The following is a 16,492-nucleotide window of genomic DNA, read 5'->3' on the forward strand; positions in this document are numbered from 1 at the left end:
TCGAATCCCAGGCGGGCTCCGGCACTCTCCCTGGGTCGACCGCCCACCTGTCTATTTCCTCCCAAGTCGTATAATCCAAACTTTGTTGCTCCTGTTGTCGCTGCCTGTCACCACGCCGCTTGGTCCTGTTGTGGTGGGTGATTCTGTTACGGTTTTCTTGCGGTGAAGGAGAGGCGTACCAAAATGCAGCGTGGTAATTTAGATTAATCTTTAATAATGATGAAAAAACGAACAATACAAAAACAAGAAACGTAACACGAAAACCTAACAGCCTATACTGGTGCAAACCAAACACAGAGACAGGAACAATCACCCACGAAACACTCAAAGAATATGGCTGCCTAAATATGGTTCCCAATCAGAGACAACGATAAACACCTGCCTCTGATTGAGAACCACTCCAGACAGCCATAGACTATGCTAGAAAACCCAACTAAGCCACAATCCCAATACCCACGAAAAACCCCAAGACAAAACACACCACATAAAAAACCCATGTCACACCCTGGCCTGACCAAATAAAGAAAGAAAACACAAAATACTAAGACCAGGGCGTGACAGAATCTGTAATACCAACATATTTCAAGCAGACCACCATAGTCCCTGTGCCCAAGAACACTAAGATTTTTTTATTATTATTATTTTAAATGTAACCTTTATTTAACTAGGCAAGTCAGTTAAAAACAAATTCTTATTTACAATGATAGGTAACCTGCCTAAATGACTACCAACCCTTAGCACTCACGTCTGTAGCCATGAAGTGCTTTGAAAGGCTGGTCATGGCTCACATCAACACCATTATCCCAGAAACCCTAGATCCACTCCAATTTGGATATCATTTGCATATCGCCCCAACAGATCCACAGATGATGCAATCTCTATTGCATTCCACACTGCCCTTTCCCACCTGGACAACAAAAAAGCATGTGAGAACCATGCTATTCAATGACTACAGCTCAGCGTTCAACACCATAGTGCCCTCAAAGCTCATCACTAAGCTAAAGACCCTGGGACTAAACACCTCCCTCTGCAACTGGATCCTGGACTTCCTGACGGGCCACCCCCAGGTGGTAAGGGTAGGTAACAACACATCCGCCACACTGATCCTCAACATGGGGGCTCATCAGGGGTGTCTGCTCAGTTTCCTACTGTACTCCCTGTTCATTCACGACTGCATGGCCAGGCACGACTACAACACCATCATTAAGTTTGCCGATGACACAACAGTGTAGGCCTGATCACCGACAATGATGAGACAGCCTATAGGGAGGAGGTCAGAAACCTGGCCGTGTGGTGCCAGGATAACAACATCTCCCTCAACGTGATCAAGACAAAGGAGATGATTGTGGACAACAGGAAAAGGAGGACCAAGCACGCCCCCATTTTCATCGACGGGGCTGTAGTGGAGCAGGTTGAGAGCTTCAAGTTCCTTGGTGTCCACATCACCAACAAACTGTCATGGTCCAAACACACCAAGACAGTTGTGAAGAGGGCATGACAAAGCCTTTCCCCCTCAGAAGACTGAAAATATTTGGCATGGGTCCTCAGATCCTCAAAAGGTTCTACAGCTGCACCGTCGTACTTTACTGCCTGGTATGGCAACTGCTCAGGCTCCGACCGCAAGGCACTACAGAAGGTTGTGCGTACGGCCCAGTACATCACTGGGGCCAAGCTTCCTGCCATCTAGGACCTCGATACCAGGTGGTGTCAGAGGAAGGCCCTAAATAATACATATTATACATATTACCTCAATTACCTCGACTAACCTGTGCCCCCGCACATTGACTCTGTACCGGTACCCCCTGTATATAGCCTCACAACTGTTATTTTACTGCTACTCTTTTTATTTTTTTACTTATCTATCTTTTATTTAACACTTTTTTATAACTGCATTGTTGGTTAAGTAAGCATTTCAATGCAGTCTATGCATAGTCACTTTAACTCTACCTACATGTACATATTACCTCAATTACCTCGACTAACCGGTGCACCCAAACATTGACTCTGTATATAGCCTCGCTATTGTTATTTTAACGCTGCTCTTTAATTATTTGTTACTTACATTTTTTTTTTTTTACTTAACACTTCGTTTTTCTTAAAACTGCATTTGACCCAATGACCACTGATCGTCTTGAAATCTATCTGGGTAGATAGCCAATGAGCTGAGCTAAACGGCAATACGCCATGTTTATGTGTTGCAAGACCAACCCATGTAGTAAGCTCCAGCGTAAAGAGAGACAGTAGATCTAGAAGGTAATAATAATATAATAATATATTCAACCTTCAACTCTCTATATATATCTGTTTATTATACCTGTTGATACAGGGCTCATATGTGAAACTATTCTAACTGAACATTTTCTTTCACAGTGACACTGAATGGGAGTCTTATCCGGTGTCCTGTGTGAATTTAAGTTTGCTCTCTCTAATTCTCTCTTTCTCTCTCTCAGATGACCTGAGCCCTAGGACCATGTGTCAGGACTACCTGGCATGATGACTCCTTGCTGTCCCCAGTCCACCTGGCCTTGCCGCTGTTCCAGTTTCAATTGTTCTGCCTGCGGCTATGAAACCCTAAACTGTTCATTTTTACTCTTAAGGTGCAGTCCTGTTGCACCCTCTACAACCACTGTGATCTCCACCCGGCACAGCCAGAAGAGGACTGGCCACCCCTCATAGCCTGGTTCCTCTCTAGATTTCTTCCTAGGTTTTTGGGAGTTTTTCCTAGCCATGGTGCTTCTATACCTGCATTGCTTGCTGTTTGGGGTTTTAGGCTGGGGCTATATAAATAGATTTGATTTGATAGAGGACTGAGGGTCTTCCAAATATTGAAAGTGTGTAAATAGTTACCCATGTTATTTTGTAAATGTATATATATATTTTGTTTCATATTTTTTAATCAATCATTATTTTTTTTCCCCCATTTTTTTTTTGGGGGGGGGGGGGGGTGTTAGAATACCATTTTGGTATTTTGTATATAGTTATTTGTTTCAAAATGTATTGTTTTATCAAATGGTACCAAGAATATGCAATATGGAACTGCAAGAGGTTTTAAGCATATAATTCCCTTATCAGAAAGGAAGAGCCAGAGTTACCTCTGCTGCAGAGGATAAGTTCAGTAGAGTTACCAGCCTCAGAAATTGCAGCCCAAATAAATGCTTTACAGAGTTCAAGTAATAGAAACATCTCAACATGAACTGTTCAAAGGAGACTGTGTGAATCAGTCCTTCATGGTCGAATTTCTGCAAAGAAACCACTACTAAAGGACACAAAAAAATAAGAAGAGACTTGCTTGGGCCAAGACACACGAGCAATGGACATTAGACCGGTGGAAATCTCTCCTTTGGTTTGATGAGTCCAAATTTGAGATTTTTGGTTCCAACCGCCGTGTCTTTGTGAGACGCAGAGGAGGTGAACGGATGATCTCTGCATGTGTGGTTCCCACCGTGACACAGTCAGTGATTTATTTAGAATTCAAGGCACACTTAACCAGCTGGTTTGCGCTTAGTGGGACTATCATTTGTTTTTCAGCAGGACAATGACCCAAAACACACCTCCAGGCTGTGTAAGGGCTATTTGACCAAGAAGGAGAGTGATGGAGTGCTGCATCAGATGACCTGGCCTCCACAATTACCCGACCTCAAACCAATTGAGATGATTTGGGATGAGTTGGACTGCAGGGTGAAAAAAAAGTGCTCAGCATATGTGAGAACTCCTTCAAGACTGTTGGAAAAGCATTCCAGGTGAAGCTGTTTGCGAGAATGCCAAGAGTGTGCAAAGCTGCCATGGCAAAGGGTAGCTACTTTGAAGAATCTAACATTTGTTTAACACTTGTTTGGTTACCACATGATTCCATAAGTGTTATTTCATAGTTTTGATGTCTTCACTATTATTCTACAATGTAGAAAATAGTAAAACAAATTAAGAAAACCCCATAAATGAGTATGTGTGATATGGTGGAAAAATTGCAAGATTATGTTATAATACATTTATTGCATCAAAGGGTAGTGTTATGCAATGGAATAGAGTATTCTTCATTTTTGTGTGTGTGTTCTACTGAGGATGGGCTTCTGGGAGATAACACTGAGAGGAGATTTACTATGTATTTTGGGTGATAAAACGTAAAAAGCATTCCAGATTATGAGTTAATGTTTCTGTTCTATACCGTACCAGGGAGAGATGGTTCCAGTTTGGAGTCAGAGGGCCAGACACTGGTCTCTATACAATGAAAACTGTTGACACATCAGATACTGTCTGCTATGTATTATAGGCCTCTTTCATACACATCTTAACCTTGTGACTCATTCTATATACAGTTGAAGTCGGAGGTTTACATACACCTTAGCAAAATACATTGAAACTCAGTTTTACACAATTCCTGACATTTAATCCTAGTAAAAATTCCCTGTCTTAGGTCAGTTAGGATCACCACTTTATTTTGAGAATAATAGTAGAGAGAATGATTTATTTCAGCTTTTATTTCTTTCATCACATTCCCAGTGGGTCAGAAGTTTACATACACTCAATTAGTATTTAGTAGCAGTGCCTTCAAATTGTTTAACTTGGGTCAACCGTTTCGGGTAGCCTTCCACAAGCTTTCCACAATTTTGGCCCATTCCTCCTGACAGAGCTGGTGTAACTGAATCAGGTTTGTTGGCCTCCTTGCTCGCACACACTTTTTCAGTTCTGCCCACTTTGCCACAACTTTGAAAGTATGCTTGGGGTCATTTTCCATTTGGAAGACCCATTTGCGACCAAGCTTTAACTTCCTGACTGATGTCTTGAGATGTTGCTTCAATATATCCACATAATTTTCCTCCTTCATGATGCCATCTATTTTGTGAAGTGCACCAGTCCCTCCTGCAGCAAAGCATCCCCACAACATGATGCTACCACCCCCTCACGGTTGGGATGGTGTGCTTCACGGTTGGGATGGTATTCTTCGGCTTGCTAGCCTCCCCCTTTTTCCTCCAAACATAACGATGTCTGGCTTTTTTTATGGCGGTTTTGGAGCAGTGGCTTCTTGCTTGCTGAGCAGCCTTTCAGGTTATGTCGATATAGGACTTGTTTTACTGTGGATATAGATACTTTTGTACCCGTTTCCTCCAGCATCTTCACAAGGTCCTTTGCTGTTGTTCTGGGATTGATTTGCACTTTTCGCACCAAAGTACATTCATCTCTAGGAGACAGAACACGTCTCCTTCCTGAGCGGTATGACAGATGCGTGGTCCCATGGTGTTTATAATTGCTTACTATTGTTTGTACAGATGAATGTGGTACCTTCAGGCGTTTGGAAATTGCTCCCAAGAATGAACCAGACTGATTTCTTTTGATTTTCCCATGATGTCAAGCAAAGAGGCAGTGAGTTTGAAGGTAGGCCTTGAAATACATCAATAGGTAAATCTCCAATTGACTCAAATTATGTCAGTTAGCCTATCAGAAGCTTCTAAAGCCATGACATAATTTTTGGGAATTTTCCAAGCTGTTTAAAGGCACAGTCAACTTAGTTTATATAAACTTCTGACCCACTGGAATTGTGATAGTGAATTATAAGTGAAATAATCTGTCTGTAAACAATTGTTGAAAAAATGACTTGTTATGCACAAAGTAGATGTCCTAACCGACTTGCCAAAACTATAGTTTGCTAACAAGAAATTTGTGGAGTGGTTGAAAAATAAGTATTAATGACTCTAACCTAAGTGTATGTAAACTTCCGACTTCAACTGTATATCTGTTGTTCGGTCATGTAGATTGAAAGGGGTATATCTTGGCTATAAAATACCTTTGTACTTTTGTCTCAGGGCTCTCAACGAATCATCAGAGAGGGTGATTCGTCGACCAGCCATCGCTATTGCAAAGCTCTCACTAATAAAGATTCAGTTTAAGTATAACTGACTTGTGTGATAAGTTTGTCTCTCCTCATTTGATAAAACAGAAATTAGCCACCACAGTGTCCAAACTTTTGACTGGTTCTGTATATATGCATTGCATTCAGAAAGTATTCTACATTTTGTTACGTTACAGCGTTATTCTAAAATGGATTAAATAGTTTTTTCTGCCTCATCAATCTTTTATTTAATACATTTATTTAACCTTTATTTAACTAGGCAAGCCAGTTTAGAACAAATTCTTATTTACAATGACGGCCTACCCCGTCCAAACCCTAACCCTGACGACGCTGGGCCAATTATGCGCTGCCCTATGGGACTCCCAATCACAGCCGGTTGTGATACAGCCTAGAATCGAACCAGGGTCTGTAGTGACAGCTCTAGCACTGAGATGCAGTGGCTTAGACTGCTGCGCCACTCGTGAGCCAAAATCTACACACAATAGCCCATAATGACAAAGCATAAACAGGTTTTTCGAAATTTTAGCAAATTTCTTAAAAACACAATTCCTGAAATATCACATTTACATAAATATTCAGACCCTTTACTCAGTACTTTGTTGAAGCACCTTTGGCAGTGATTACAGTCTTGAGTCTTCTTGGGTATGACGCTACAAGCTTGGCACACCTGTATTTGGGGAGTCTCTCACATTCTTCTCTGCAGATCCTCTCAAGCTCTGTCAGGTTTGATGGGGAGCGTCACTGCACAGCTATTTTCAGATGTTCGATCGGGTTCAGGTCCGGGCTTTGGCTGATCATGTCAACATTAGCTAGCAAGCCAGACAAGCAGTTATCATCATGAATCACATCGACAATCTACCTGCAAATCCTTTTCAATCCTTGTCATATGAAGAGAAATTATAGATACAACTTATCGGTCCTCTTGCATTAAACATCACACAAGTTGGAAATCACAAATTCAACAATGAGTGGTTTGGAAGGAATCAGTGGCTAACTGCAAGTGATGCAAAGCAATCACTATTTTGCTTCCCCTGCCTGCTATTCAGTGGAGAGGGTGTGTGGTCGAAGTCTGGGTTTAAGGGTCTCTTTTCCAAGCTTAAAATAAACATTCACACGCAACACCATGGGCCAGAAAATGTTGAACACATTGGCCATGCTATCAATCCAGCATGACTTTTGCCACGTTCAAAACAATTGGAAACTCAGAATTGGGAAATTTCAGACTTCAGTGAGTTCCAGACAACTGGGAACTCTGAAAAAATTAGCTCCGACTAGGAAAATAGTTTATGAACGGTCATCCAACTCAGAATTACAAGTTGGGAGCTCTGACCTGAAGATCACTGATCATGATTCGATCTTATTTTTTTCCTGAGTTCCCAGTTGTCTTGAAAGCAACATAAATCCAGAGAATGTCAGACTTTGATGAATAAGTAAATTATGTAATATGCCAGGGAGATATGTATAGTGTAGCTAAGAAAGTAATACTAAATGTACGTTGTGTAGTAAGCTGTTAGTAGCCCATGTCTCTCACCCTAATAATTTGGTCACAGCCCAGAGCCTGAGAAATGTCATCATCGAATATTGTAAAAGCTTTCATACCCCCTTAATTAATACTGTATCGCAAGGTTTGTTTTGTTTGCGCAATGCGCTGTTGGTTGGTATATTTTATATAAAAGTGTATCCTCATTTCTATTTTCCGTCCTTTTTAGACCACATAGGCCTAATAAAATACTTCAAATGGTAAGCTAAGTGAGTCTTTCTGTGGTAACTTCAAGCTGAATTTATCTGAACTAACATCTGAATCTGTCAAGTCCCCATTTTGAAAGTGCTGAATGAATAGTTCTACCTTGTCGCAGCTCGTGCTTATACTTTTTTTTTGAATTTTACCCCTTTTTCTCCCCAATTTCGTAGTATCCAATTGTTGTAGTTCTTGTCTCATTGCTACAACTCCCGTACGGGCTCGGGAGAGACGAAGGTTGAAAGTCATGCGTCCTCCGATACACAACCAACCAAGCCGCTGCTTCTTTAACACAGCGCACATCCAACCCGGAAGCCAGCCGCACCAATGCGCCGGAGGAAACACCGTGCATCTGGCCACCTTGGCTAGCGTACACTGCGCCCAGCCCGCCACAGGAGTCGCTGGTGCGCGATGAGACAAGGACAACCCTACCGACCAAGCCCTCCCTAACCCGGGCGACGCTAGGCCAATTGTGCGTCGCCCCACGGACCTCCCGGTCGCGGCCGGTTACGACAGAGCCTGGGCGCGAACCCAGGACTCTGATGGCACAGCTGGCGCTGCAGTACAGCGCCCTGAACCACTGCGCCATCCGGGAGGCCCCTCGTGCTTATACTTTGAGTTAATTAAGAATAAGCATGAATTTACAGAACATAAGTGTAATTATGTTTGTGTATTGATCAAAACTCATTTTGGCATTTATTGAACGAGAATGCGGTTCTTATCGACTTAAACAAATCCACAAGGAGTTAGAAGAAACCACACTTGTCAGCCATGTTTCTTTAAAAAAAATGTATAGGCAGTAGATGAGGCTGAATGAACTGTTTTGCTGCCAGACAAGGCTCCACTAATAACCAGAGGAAGGGGTGGGAAGGATTCACTCCATGGTGCTGAGAAGAAAGCTCTGCCTTTGGGACAGATTTATGTAGGCCCTAACGTGTGTACCGTTTATCACAGTGCAATTCATGTATTAGTGGCTATGCAGGCATGCATTAAAAATAATTTCCCCCTCCCAGATTCACATGCTAAAATCACCTGTGCACCCTACGCTGTAGACAATAAAAGGCCACTAAAATGTGCAGTTGTCACAAATCAAGTTGGAGTGTGCAATTTGCATGCTGCCTGCAGAAATGTCCAGAGCTGTTGCCAGAGAATTGAATGTTCATTACCCAACCATAAACCAACATTTTAGAGTTCGGCAGTAAGTCAACCCAGGACCTCCACATCTAGCTTCTTCACCTGCAGGATCGGTGCTGAGGAATATTTGTCTGTAATAAAGCCCTTGTGGGGGAGAACGCATTCTGATAGACCTACCCACGGGGGAATTAGATCCAGCCTATGCACTCCCAGGCAAATCCCTGACCAACCATGTAAAGCCATAGATTATGGCCTAATACAGTTATTTCAATTGGCTGATTTCCTTCAAAGATTTTACTGAGTTAGTTCATTGAAGTTAACACATTTATTTGCTTAGAAGAGCAGGTTGAGACATCCACTGCTTAAAGACTCCGTTGCATGTCATTAACTAAATTATTCTCATACAAATCACCACCGTGTCGATGACAAATGGACTCAGATAAGCCAAGTAGTTTAATCAGTGACTCTACAAAGCTTGAAAGGTTTAAGCAAAGACTATTTATGAAAATGTTTCTTCAGAGCCAACTATATCCCAATTGCCACAAAGACTGTCAATTTTACCTGAACAGAAGTGCAAAAATATAGACAAGACAAATTATATTTTCCAGTTTTACTTTATTTTTTTAAAAAGATGAATAAAAAAAAGTGATGGTCCACACTCAAGTCGCATAAAGCAGCAAGGACAAAAACATAACATGAAACAGTCCGGTCTAACTCATCTCCACCCTGCATGGCCCACACTGGAGATTACCAATCTCAGAGGTTGCCATCAGCTCCTTCTGGCTGGCGGTCTGGCCATACACTTGTTTCAGATGTGCTGCACTTTGCGCTAGAGGGCAAACCAGGCAGATAATCCAGCAAAGGGCCCCTGGGATTGGCTAAACAAATGCAACAATCCAGACAGGTTAGAGGGATCTCGTTTAGTCCAGCACTGGCAAGAGTGGATGCTTTGTGGTCCCAATAAAACATACATCTCCAGGTCTATCACTAAGGTACACTGGGCTTAACTCCCCTCTAATTTGCTTTTCTTAGTAGGGGGCTCTTATGAATTCTGATTGCTAGAACAGGGAACAGGTTGAGCAAAGACCGATCTGAATTGGGAAAATTATAACTGCTCCATGGTTAGACTACATCACCCACACCTGCTGTATGAGAACAAACTGCTTACGGTCAGTCTCGTGAAAGGGGAGGTCATCAGCACAGAGCTATCCAATCAGACATGATTCAAGGTGAGCTGAATGGTAGTCATATCACAGCTACAACTGCTTTTTACAGCCTGGAGAGGATTTCCTTTAATCATGCTCATTTGGAATTTAAAATACACCAATGGCTGACTTGCACCCCCCCCCCAACATACAGTCTAATTGGCTGGCGGGGGGGGGGGGGGGGGGGACAAACCTGTCACAGGAGGCGCTTCTTATGAAAACAGAGGAGGGGGGGGGGGGGGTCTGCCATGTCAACAAGATCCGTGACTGTACAACAGAGGCAAATGTGACTGAACAATAACACTATGTACAGGCAGGTGAGGGGGTCAGTGTGTGTGCGTTGAGTTTAAGCACAGGCTAAGATCAAGAGCTGAACTTAGACATAAGCACATGTAAAAACATGATTTCAGTGACTATTGCACAATGAGTCGCCATGTCTTTCCACTGTTCTTTTAGTCATTTTAAACCTCAGAACATCTGATCAAACATTGCAAGAAAGCAAGACAGAATATTTCAAACATTGCTTAGGAGTACTAGTCAAGTTCTAGAGGATGAGAATTAAGTGATCATACAGACACACACTGACCCCTGATCTTCCTTCAGCACTCCCCCGTTCACAAACACACAATGGGGTGTGGGAGAAGAGGGCACCTAACGCATTCTGTACTCTGAGGTCTTGGACACCTCACAGAGCTGACCTTTGAAGTCTATATCAACGGTGAAGTCCAGGTCTCTCTGCAAACGAAAAAGATATACAGAAACAGGTTAAAAGGAGGACACTGGATAAACACCCAGCTTTAAACCAAAGAACAGTACGGAACACCATGAGACAGAACAGAGAAAACGAATAATTTCTAGTTTGGGAAAAATATACCCAGGAAAAATGGGAAGGGTAAACAGACTTACAAGACACTCAAACCAACAGACGGTAAACAAACTTAGACAGGGAGGTTTTTCCTCTTACGTTGTTTTTGACATTGGGCTTCATGTTGATGTTGCCGAAAATCTCCTCTCCAGTCTTCACAGTCAGATAGTCGTCCAGGTAGAATACAGTCTGTTTCCAGTGGGTATAGGGGGACTCCGGACCTGGGGAAGAGAAACAGGACAGGTTTAATGACTTCAGGTAACAAAAAAATATCCCTTAAATCAGAAATGCATTTATTGATGACTTACGCTGTCATTTACTATAGACATTTATAAAGATTCAGTGAACAAATCTATTACTGTGATGTAGACAGTTTACGGGGGGGGGGGGGGTGTTGAGCCTAGACTCACTGGTGGAGAAGCCTGTCCTCTTGTGACAGCGTGTGAACTCGATGTTGAAGTAGGTGACGAGAGCGTGGATGTAATCATTCCTCTTCACTTGCAGGCAGAAGGGCGAGGTGAAGGACAGGTCGTCGATCTTCACTGTGTAGATGTCCACCTCCTGGGTACAATGTAGAGGGAGGAGGCGACAACATGAGACTCAGATGACAAGGCAAAATCCTGTTTGAACTGGTGGGATTAAGTGGAGCCGACACGAAAAGTCACAATAGGTTCAGTCAAGTAATCAGATTCCAAGTGGGGTCACAGAACTGTGTGTATTGGGGGAGGCTGCTGAGTGTGATTGACTCACCTTGATGAGGCAGGCGCTGCTGACCAGCTGTTTGGGATCCACCACATCCACTAGGGGCTCCTTGATGGCCACCTCCTTGATGCAGGACATATCAAAACCGTACACATTCTCCCACCCTGTTACAGAGAAGATATGGGGTTACCACCGCACCTGGGCAGATGGAAAGTTTAAAAATGAACTTGATATTAAATTGTCTGGGCATTAGTCTTTCCTTTCAAAAAAACATGGTTAGCTTTGCTAGGTCTAGAAGTGCACACTTCAAAGTCCAGACTTGTTAGCTAGAGCAGAGCTGACATGATAACTATAACAGGGGTGGCGGGTAGCCTAGCGATTAGAGGCAAACCCGCAACTGGAGGGTTGACAGTTCGATTCCTGGAGGGTTGCTGGTATCAAATCCTAGATGTCATTGCGCAAGGCACTTAACTCCCCAGAGACCACGTGTGGCACCCCCCCGCACCTCACCAAAACCAACGCATCTTCTGGAGCAGTTGGAATAAAAGCAACAGTGAAATTTGGGTTGGACCTTGTGCAATTGACCAATATAGTTATCTTTAAAAAAGCACAGTACAAGTAAATGCTAATTCCAGAATTTTTGCTGGAAAATATGCTTTTGGCTCCTTTGACTGACTCAACTGAGCGTTCTGAATCTGCTTCGATAAGGGCCGCGACACTCCACCACAGAAACCAATGACAAAGTCCCTTTACTATCTCCGCTCGAACCAAAAACATGGGTACAACGCTGGCCAATTCACACCAACTACATTACCCCAAAATTTAGAGGAATTCTCACAGTGGATTTTATAGTCCTTGTACTGTCTGTCCTCAATGGCTGTGACATACAGGGTAGCCCTGTCGGGGAAAATCAGGCCCTCTGGTTTCTGGGAGACAGAAAGAGAGAGGGAAAAAGAGCATGGCAGGTTAATACACTCAGGAATGACAGATTAGCAAGCTATTCAAAGACCTGACATTTAGTGGCTGTGTGGAATCAGGGCACAATGACTGCTTGCGGCATGTGCACGTCAGTCTGCGTGGGGCGTTGAGCCTCCAAAGGAGGAAGCCAACTCCAGACAGAAAGAAACTAATCCAATACACTTCAAAACTGCATAATTTGATCCGACTGAATATTGTTACAGCACACGCATTTATCCATGGTAAGGAAAACAGTTGAGTTTTAGAGTTCACACCAGTGCTATATCTGAAATGTTCCCAATAAGTCAACCCAGCATGGTGTTTGGTGAGACCCACTGGAATGAGGATTACTTTATGGTCAATTCCACAGCAAGTAAGGAACTTAATCTCCTAAAGCCTTGGTATATGGCCAAACAGTTTAACACATGCCACTTGTTCCTGAAGATTTCAATATAGAGAAAGACGACAATTAAGCCTTTCAAACAAGCATTAAAAGTCTATTCCAAAAAGTACTAATTAAATATACTGACAGGAACATACCAGCCACTTGTCCCTGGCGTAGATGACAGTGTTGAGCATTGACTCATAGAAGAGGCAGTAGCCCATCCACTCTGATATGATAATGTCCACTCCCTCTACAGGGAGGTCCACCTCCTCTACCTTCCCCTTGATGATGGTCACAACTGAATGGGGGGGGGGGGGGAGAAATAGGGATGAGTTACAACTAAATAGCCATACCATTACCTCAAGCCAGGTTGAACCATTGTAAAGGACACGGGTGACTGAAAACTGAAGTGGCAGGGGGAAGTATTGACTTACTGTGGTCCATTTTGTTGGCTTTGACGATCTTCACAGCATAGTCAGAAATACTGCTGCACTCAATCTGAAAATTCAAAAGCAGAGATGAGAGCAGGCCTTTGAGTATCTCAAGTAATGACAACTAACCAGAACCATGGTGTCCTTTTGTGAACCCATCAAAGCAACTGAAGCCTAATGGGAATTCATGGGCTTTCTAGGTGTTATAATAAAGCAAATAAAACAGGTCCTGATGCAAAGCATTCACATCTGTGAGATAAAAACAGGTATGCCTTACATGGTATGACAATGGGGACATGTCACACAGACTGGTGATGCTGCATCAAGTTCTGAAAGTACTACAGACTTGACAGTGCATGGCAGTAAATGAGGTATGAGTCTCCTCCCCGTTCACAAACAAGGTGGGGGTACTTACACCTATGACTTTCTTAGCCCCGGCTTTGGCTGCAAACATGCAAAGGATGCCAGTCCCACTGCCCACGTCCAACACCACCTTGTCCTTGAACAGGTGCTTGTTGTGGAACATTGAGTTCCTGTAGGTCAGGGTACGCACCTCATCTTTCAGCATCTCCTACAGAGCAGGACATGAGATTAGTTAAGGCAACGCTTACTGAAGTGAGTCACTCCAACTGGGATAAATACACCTGCTTGAACATTTGACAATGTACCACCCATCTCAATTGCATCATTGTATTTTTCAGATGTGCTGACCACAATTCGGTTTATAGCAGTGTGGCATGGGTCTTTACATTTCAACCATCTTGGTTGTGGTACCAATTTCCTCACCAAATAAACATTTAAATTACTTCTTTTTTTGAAAATACCTACCTCATGGATACCGAAGTGGGCATATGAGTCAAAGTAGTAGTCCTTAGAAGTCATGTCTTCTGCTGCAGGCTTGGCCGAGCTCTCCCCCTGAGAAATCTCACCAAAAGAGACACCAGTCACAACCAACCCCAGACTGGCAATGACCATTTGACATGTATGAAGGTTGTCCAGCCGAACCAGTTAATACAGCCAGGCAGAACATGCCGATATAAAATGACCATTGAATAGATGGTGTTTAGTCTTGACTTTAAGTTGCTCAAAAAAATTACTTATGTTCATGGGACAATACTTCAAACGATTTAGTTTAATTTGCGAGTACGGGTGTGGTGTTAAATTCACGTAGTTGTAGCTAAGCCCAAGTTCAGTGTAGTGCATGAAGTATTATTTTTTCCGAGCACAAAGGGGGGGAGAAAGCACATGGTGATTTAGGCCTTCACTTACTACATATAACGTTGAGTCAAAAACTTTAAAAGGTAGAAACAGGTAATCGAATGGGGCGCACTGAACATTACGTTACTAATTAAATGAGCTATGCTTTATTCAAGGATTGGCAGGACAAACTAGCTAAATCTAATTAAAGTAGTGGTTAATAACTCCTCCCGGGCTGCCGGCTAGGTAACGTTAGAAGCACAGATTAGAACTAACTAGTTAACACCAATGACTAACAATTATTAATGTATGTAGTTGTCGAAACGCATTTGATGGATTAAAACGGACCTTGGGCTACATAAATAAAATGCCGGCAAAGTGAGACAGATTTGCTTTGTGAAACGCTAGTTAGCATTGCTAACCTAGCACCCATGCGGTCTAACCCCGAAGGGCGAGCTAGCGATGGCTCACACAACATATACTTCTGTCATTACTAATCAATTTCCCAAAATAATTCATAATTCAGTGACTAGAATTATATGACAACCGCGTATAGACAGTAAGAGTTTGCTGTGCTAGCAAACACGTGACTACAAATGAATGAGCCTTGCTGTGTAGGGTGCCTGGCTAAAATGGATGCTTTGATAGTGAAGTGCGTGTGTTCTCTGAACTAACAGGCGCCGCGGCCTACAGTGACATGAGAAATATAGTTACTTTAGCTTAGTGAAAATACTTAGATTTCAAGCTACAGAAACAAATTATACGTAGTTTAAAACGTGTTACACCGCTACTCGACCACACCACTGCGCTTACCTCCATTCTGTCCGTAGTCTCCGCCATTTCAATTCCGTGTGGGCATGGACGCAGATGTACAGTGGTATTAAAACTCACACCTTTGAGCCCCCACCCTTTGACGCAAAATACGGTTCCTGATTGGATCCGTGTTGCAGGCACCTCCCAAACGACAGCCCCAGTTTCGCATAAATATGTCTCATTGGTTCACACTTTAACCTCAAATTCAGCTATGATTGTGGTTGGCTAAAACTGCTACAATTCTGTCTCAGGAAAGGTTATTGGATTAAGATCTTTGCTTAATCGATCAAACAAACAAAATGTAGGCAGTGCTCGTCAATAACTAAGTATATGACCACTAGGGGCTCCCGAGTGGCGCAGCGGTCTTACGCTTCGAACACACCGACAGTGCCATTGTGCAAAATAAACCCAGAAAAAAGAAACGTCCCTTTTTCAGGACCCTGTCTGTCTTTCAAAGATAATTCGTAAAAATCCAAATAACTTCACAGATCTTCATTGTAAAGGGTTTAAACACTGTTTCTCATGCTTATTCAATGAACCATAAACAATTAATGAACATGCACCTGTGGAACGGTTGTTAAGACACTAACAGCTTACACACATTAGGCAATTAAGGTTACAGTTATGAAGGCCTTTCTACTGACTCTGAAATGCTCATCCGTGTGAACGTGCCTTAGGCATGCTGCAAGGAGGCATGAGGACTGCAGATGTGGCCAGGGCAATACATTGCAATGTCCATACTGTGGGACGCCTAAGACAGCGCTACAGGGAGACAGGATGGACAGCTGAACGTCCTCGCAGTGGCAGACCACGTGTAACAACACCTGCACAGGATCGATACATCCGAACATCACACCTGCGGGACAGGTAAAGGATGGCAACAACTGCCAGAGTTACACCAGGAACGCACAATCCCTCCATCAGTGCTCAGACTGTCCGCCACAGGCTGAGAGAGGCTGGACTGAGGGCTTGTAGGCCTGTTGTAAGGCAGGTCCTCACCAGACATCACCGGCAACGACGTTGCCTATGGACACAAACCCACCATCGCTGGACCAGACAGGACTGGCAAACACTGTCTCACTAGGGGTGATGGTCAGATTCATGTTTATTGTTTAAGGAATGAGCGTTACACCGAGGCCTGTACTCTGTTCAGGGACACATTATTCAATTTCTGTTAGTCACATATGTCTCAGTTGTTGGCAAGTCAGTTAAGAACAAAT

At 43.1% G+C, this 16,492-nt stretch overlaps 2 protein-coding genes across 6 annotated transcripts in view; both read right to left on the minus strand.

Moving 5' to 3' along the window:
* LOC139420919 (uncharacterized) overlaps positions 1-16,492 on the minus strand; it is a 439,502-nt gene that overhangs the window by 250,503 nt on the left and 172,507 nt on the right. The window lies entirely within an intron of this gene.
* Positions 9,005-15,358, minus strand: LOC139420902 (protein arginine N-methyltransferase 1). 4 transcript variants are annotated; one of them, XM_071171316.1, is made up of 10 exons: positions 15,273-15,358; positions 14,091-14,177; positions 13,678-13,833; positions 13,266-13,329; positions 12,987-13,129; positions 12,328-12,415; positions 11,538-11,653; positions 11,198-11,348; positions 10,887-11,008; positions 9,005-10,657 (listed from the first exon to the last, which is right to left on the minus strand). In XM_071171316.1, the coding sequence occupies exons 1-10, from the start codon at positions 15,297-15,299 to the stop codon at positions 10,574-10,576; spliced, it is 1,038 nt and encodes a 345-aa protein (XP_071027417.1). In that variant the 5' UTR covers positions 15,300-15,358; the 3' UTR covers positions 9,005-10,573. The 4 variants fall into 4 exon arrangements, with proteins under 4 accessions (XP_071027417.1, XP_071027415.1, XP_071027418.1 ...); XM_071171314.1 differs by having other exon boundaries at positions 9,313-10,657; positions 12,304-12,415; positions 14,091-14,186; positions 15,273-15,335; XM_071171317.1 differs by having other exon boundaries at positions 9,313-10,657; positions 14,091-14,186; positions 15,273-15,320.

The sequence above is a fragment of the Oncorhynchus clarkii genome, chromosome 12 (assembly GCF_045791955.1).
Source record: "Oncorhynchus clarkii lewisi isolate Uvic-CL-2024 chromosome 12, UVic_Ocla_1.0, whole genome shotgun sequence".
NCBI classification, from domain to species: Eukaryota; Metazoa; Chordata; class Actinopteri; order Salmoniformes; family Salmonidae; genus Oncorhynchus; species Oncorhynchus clarkii.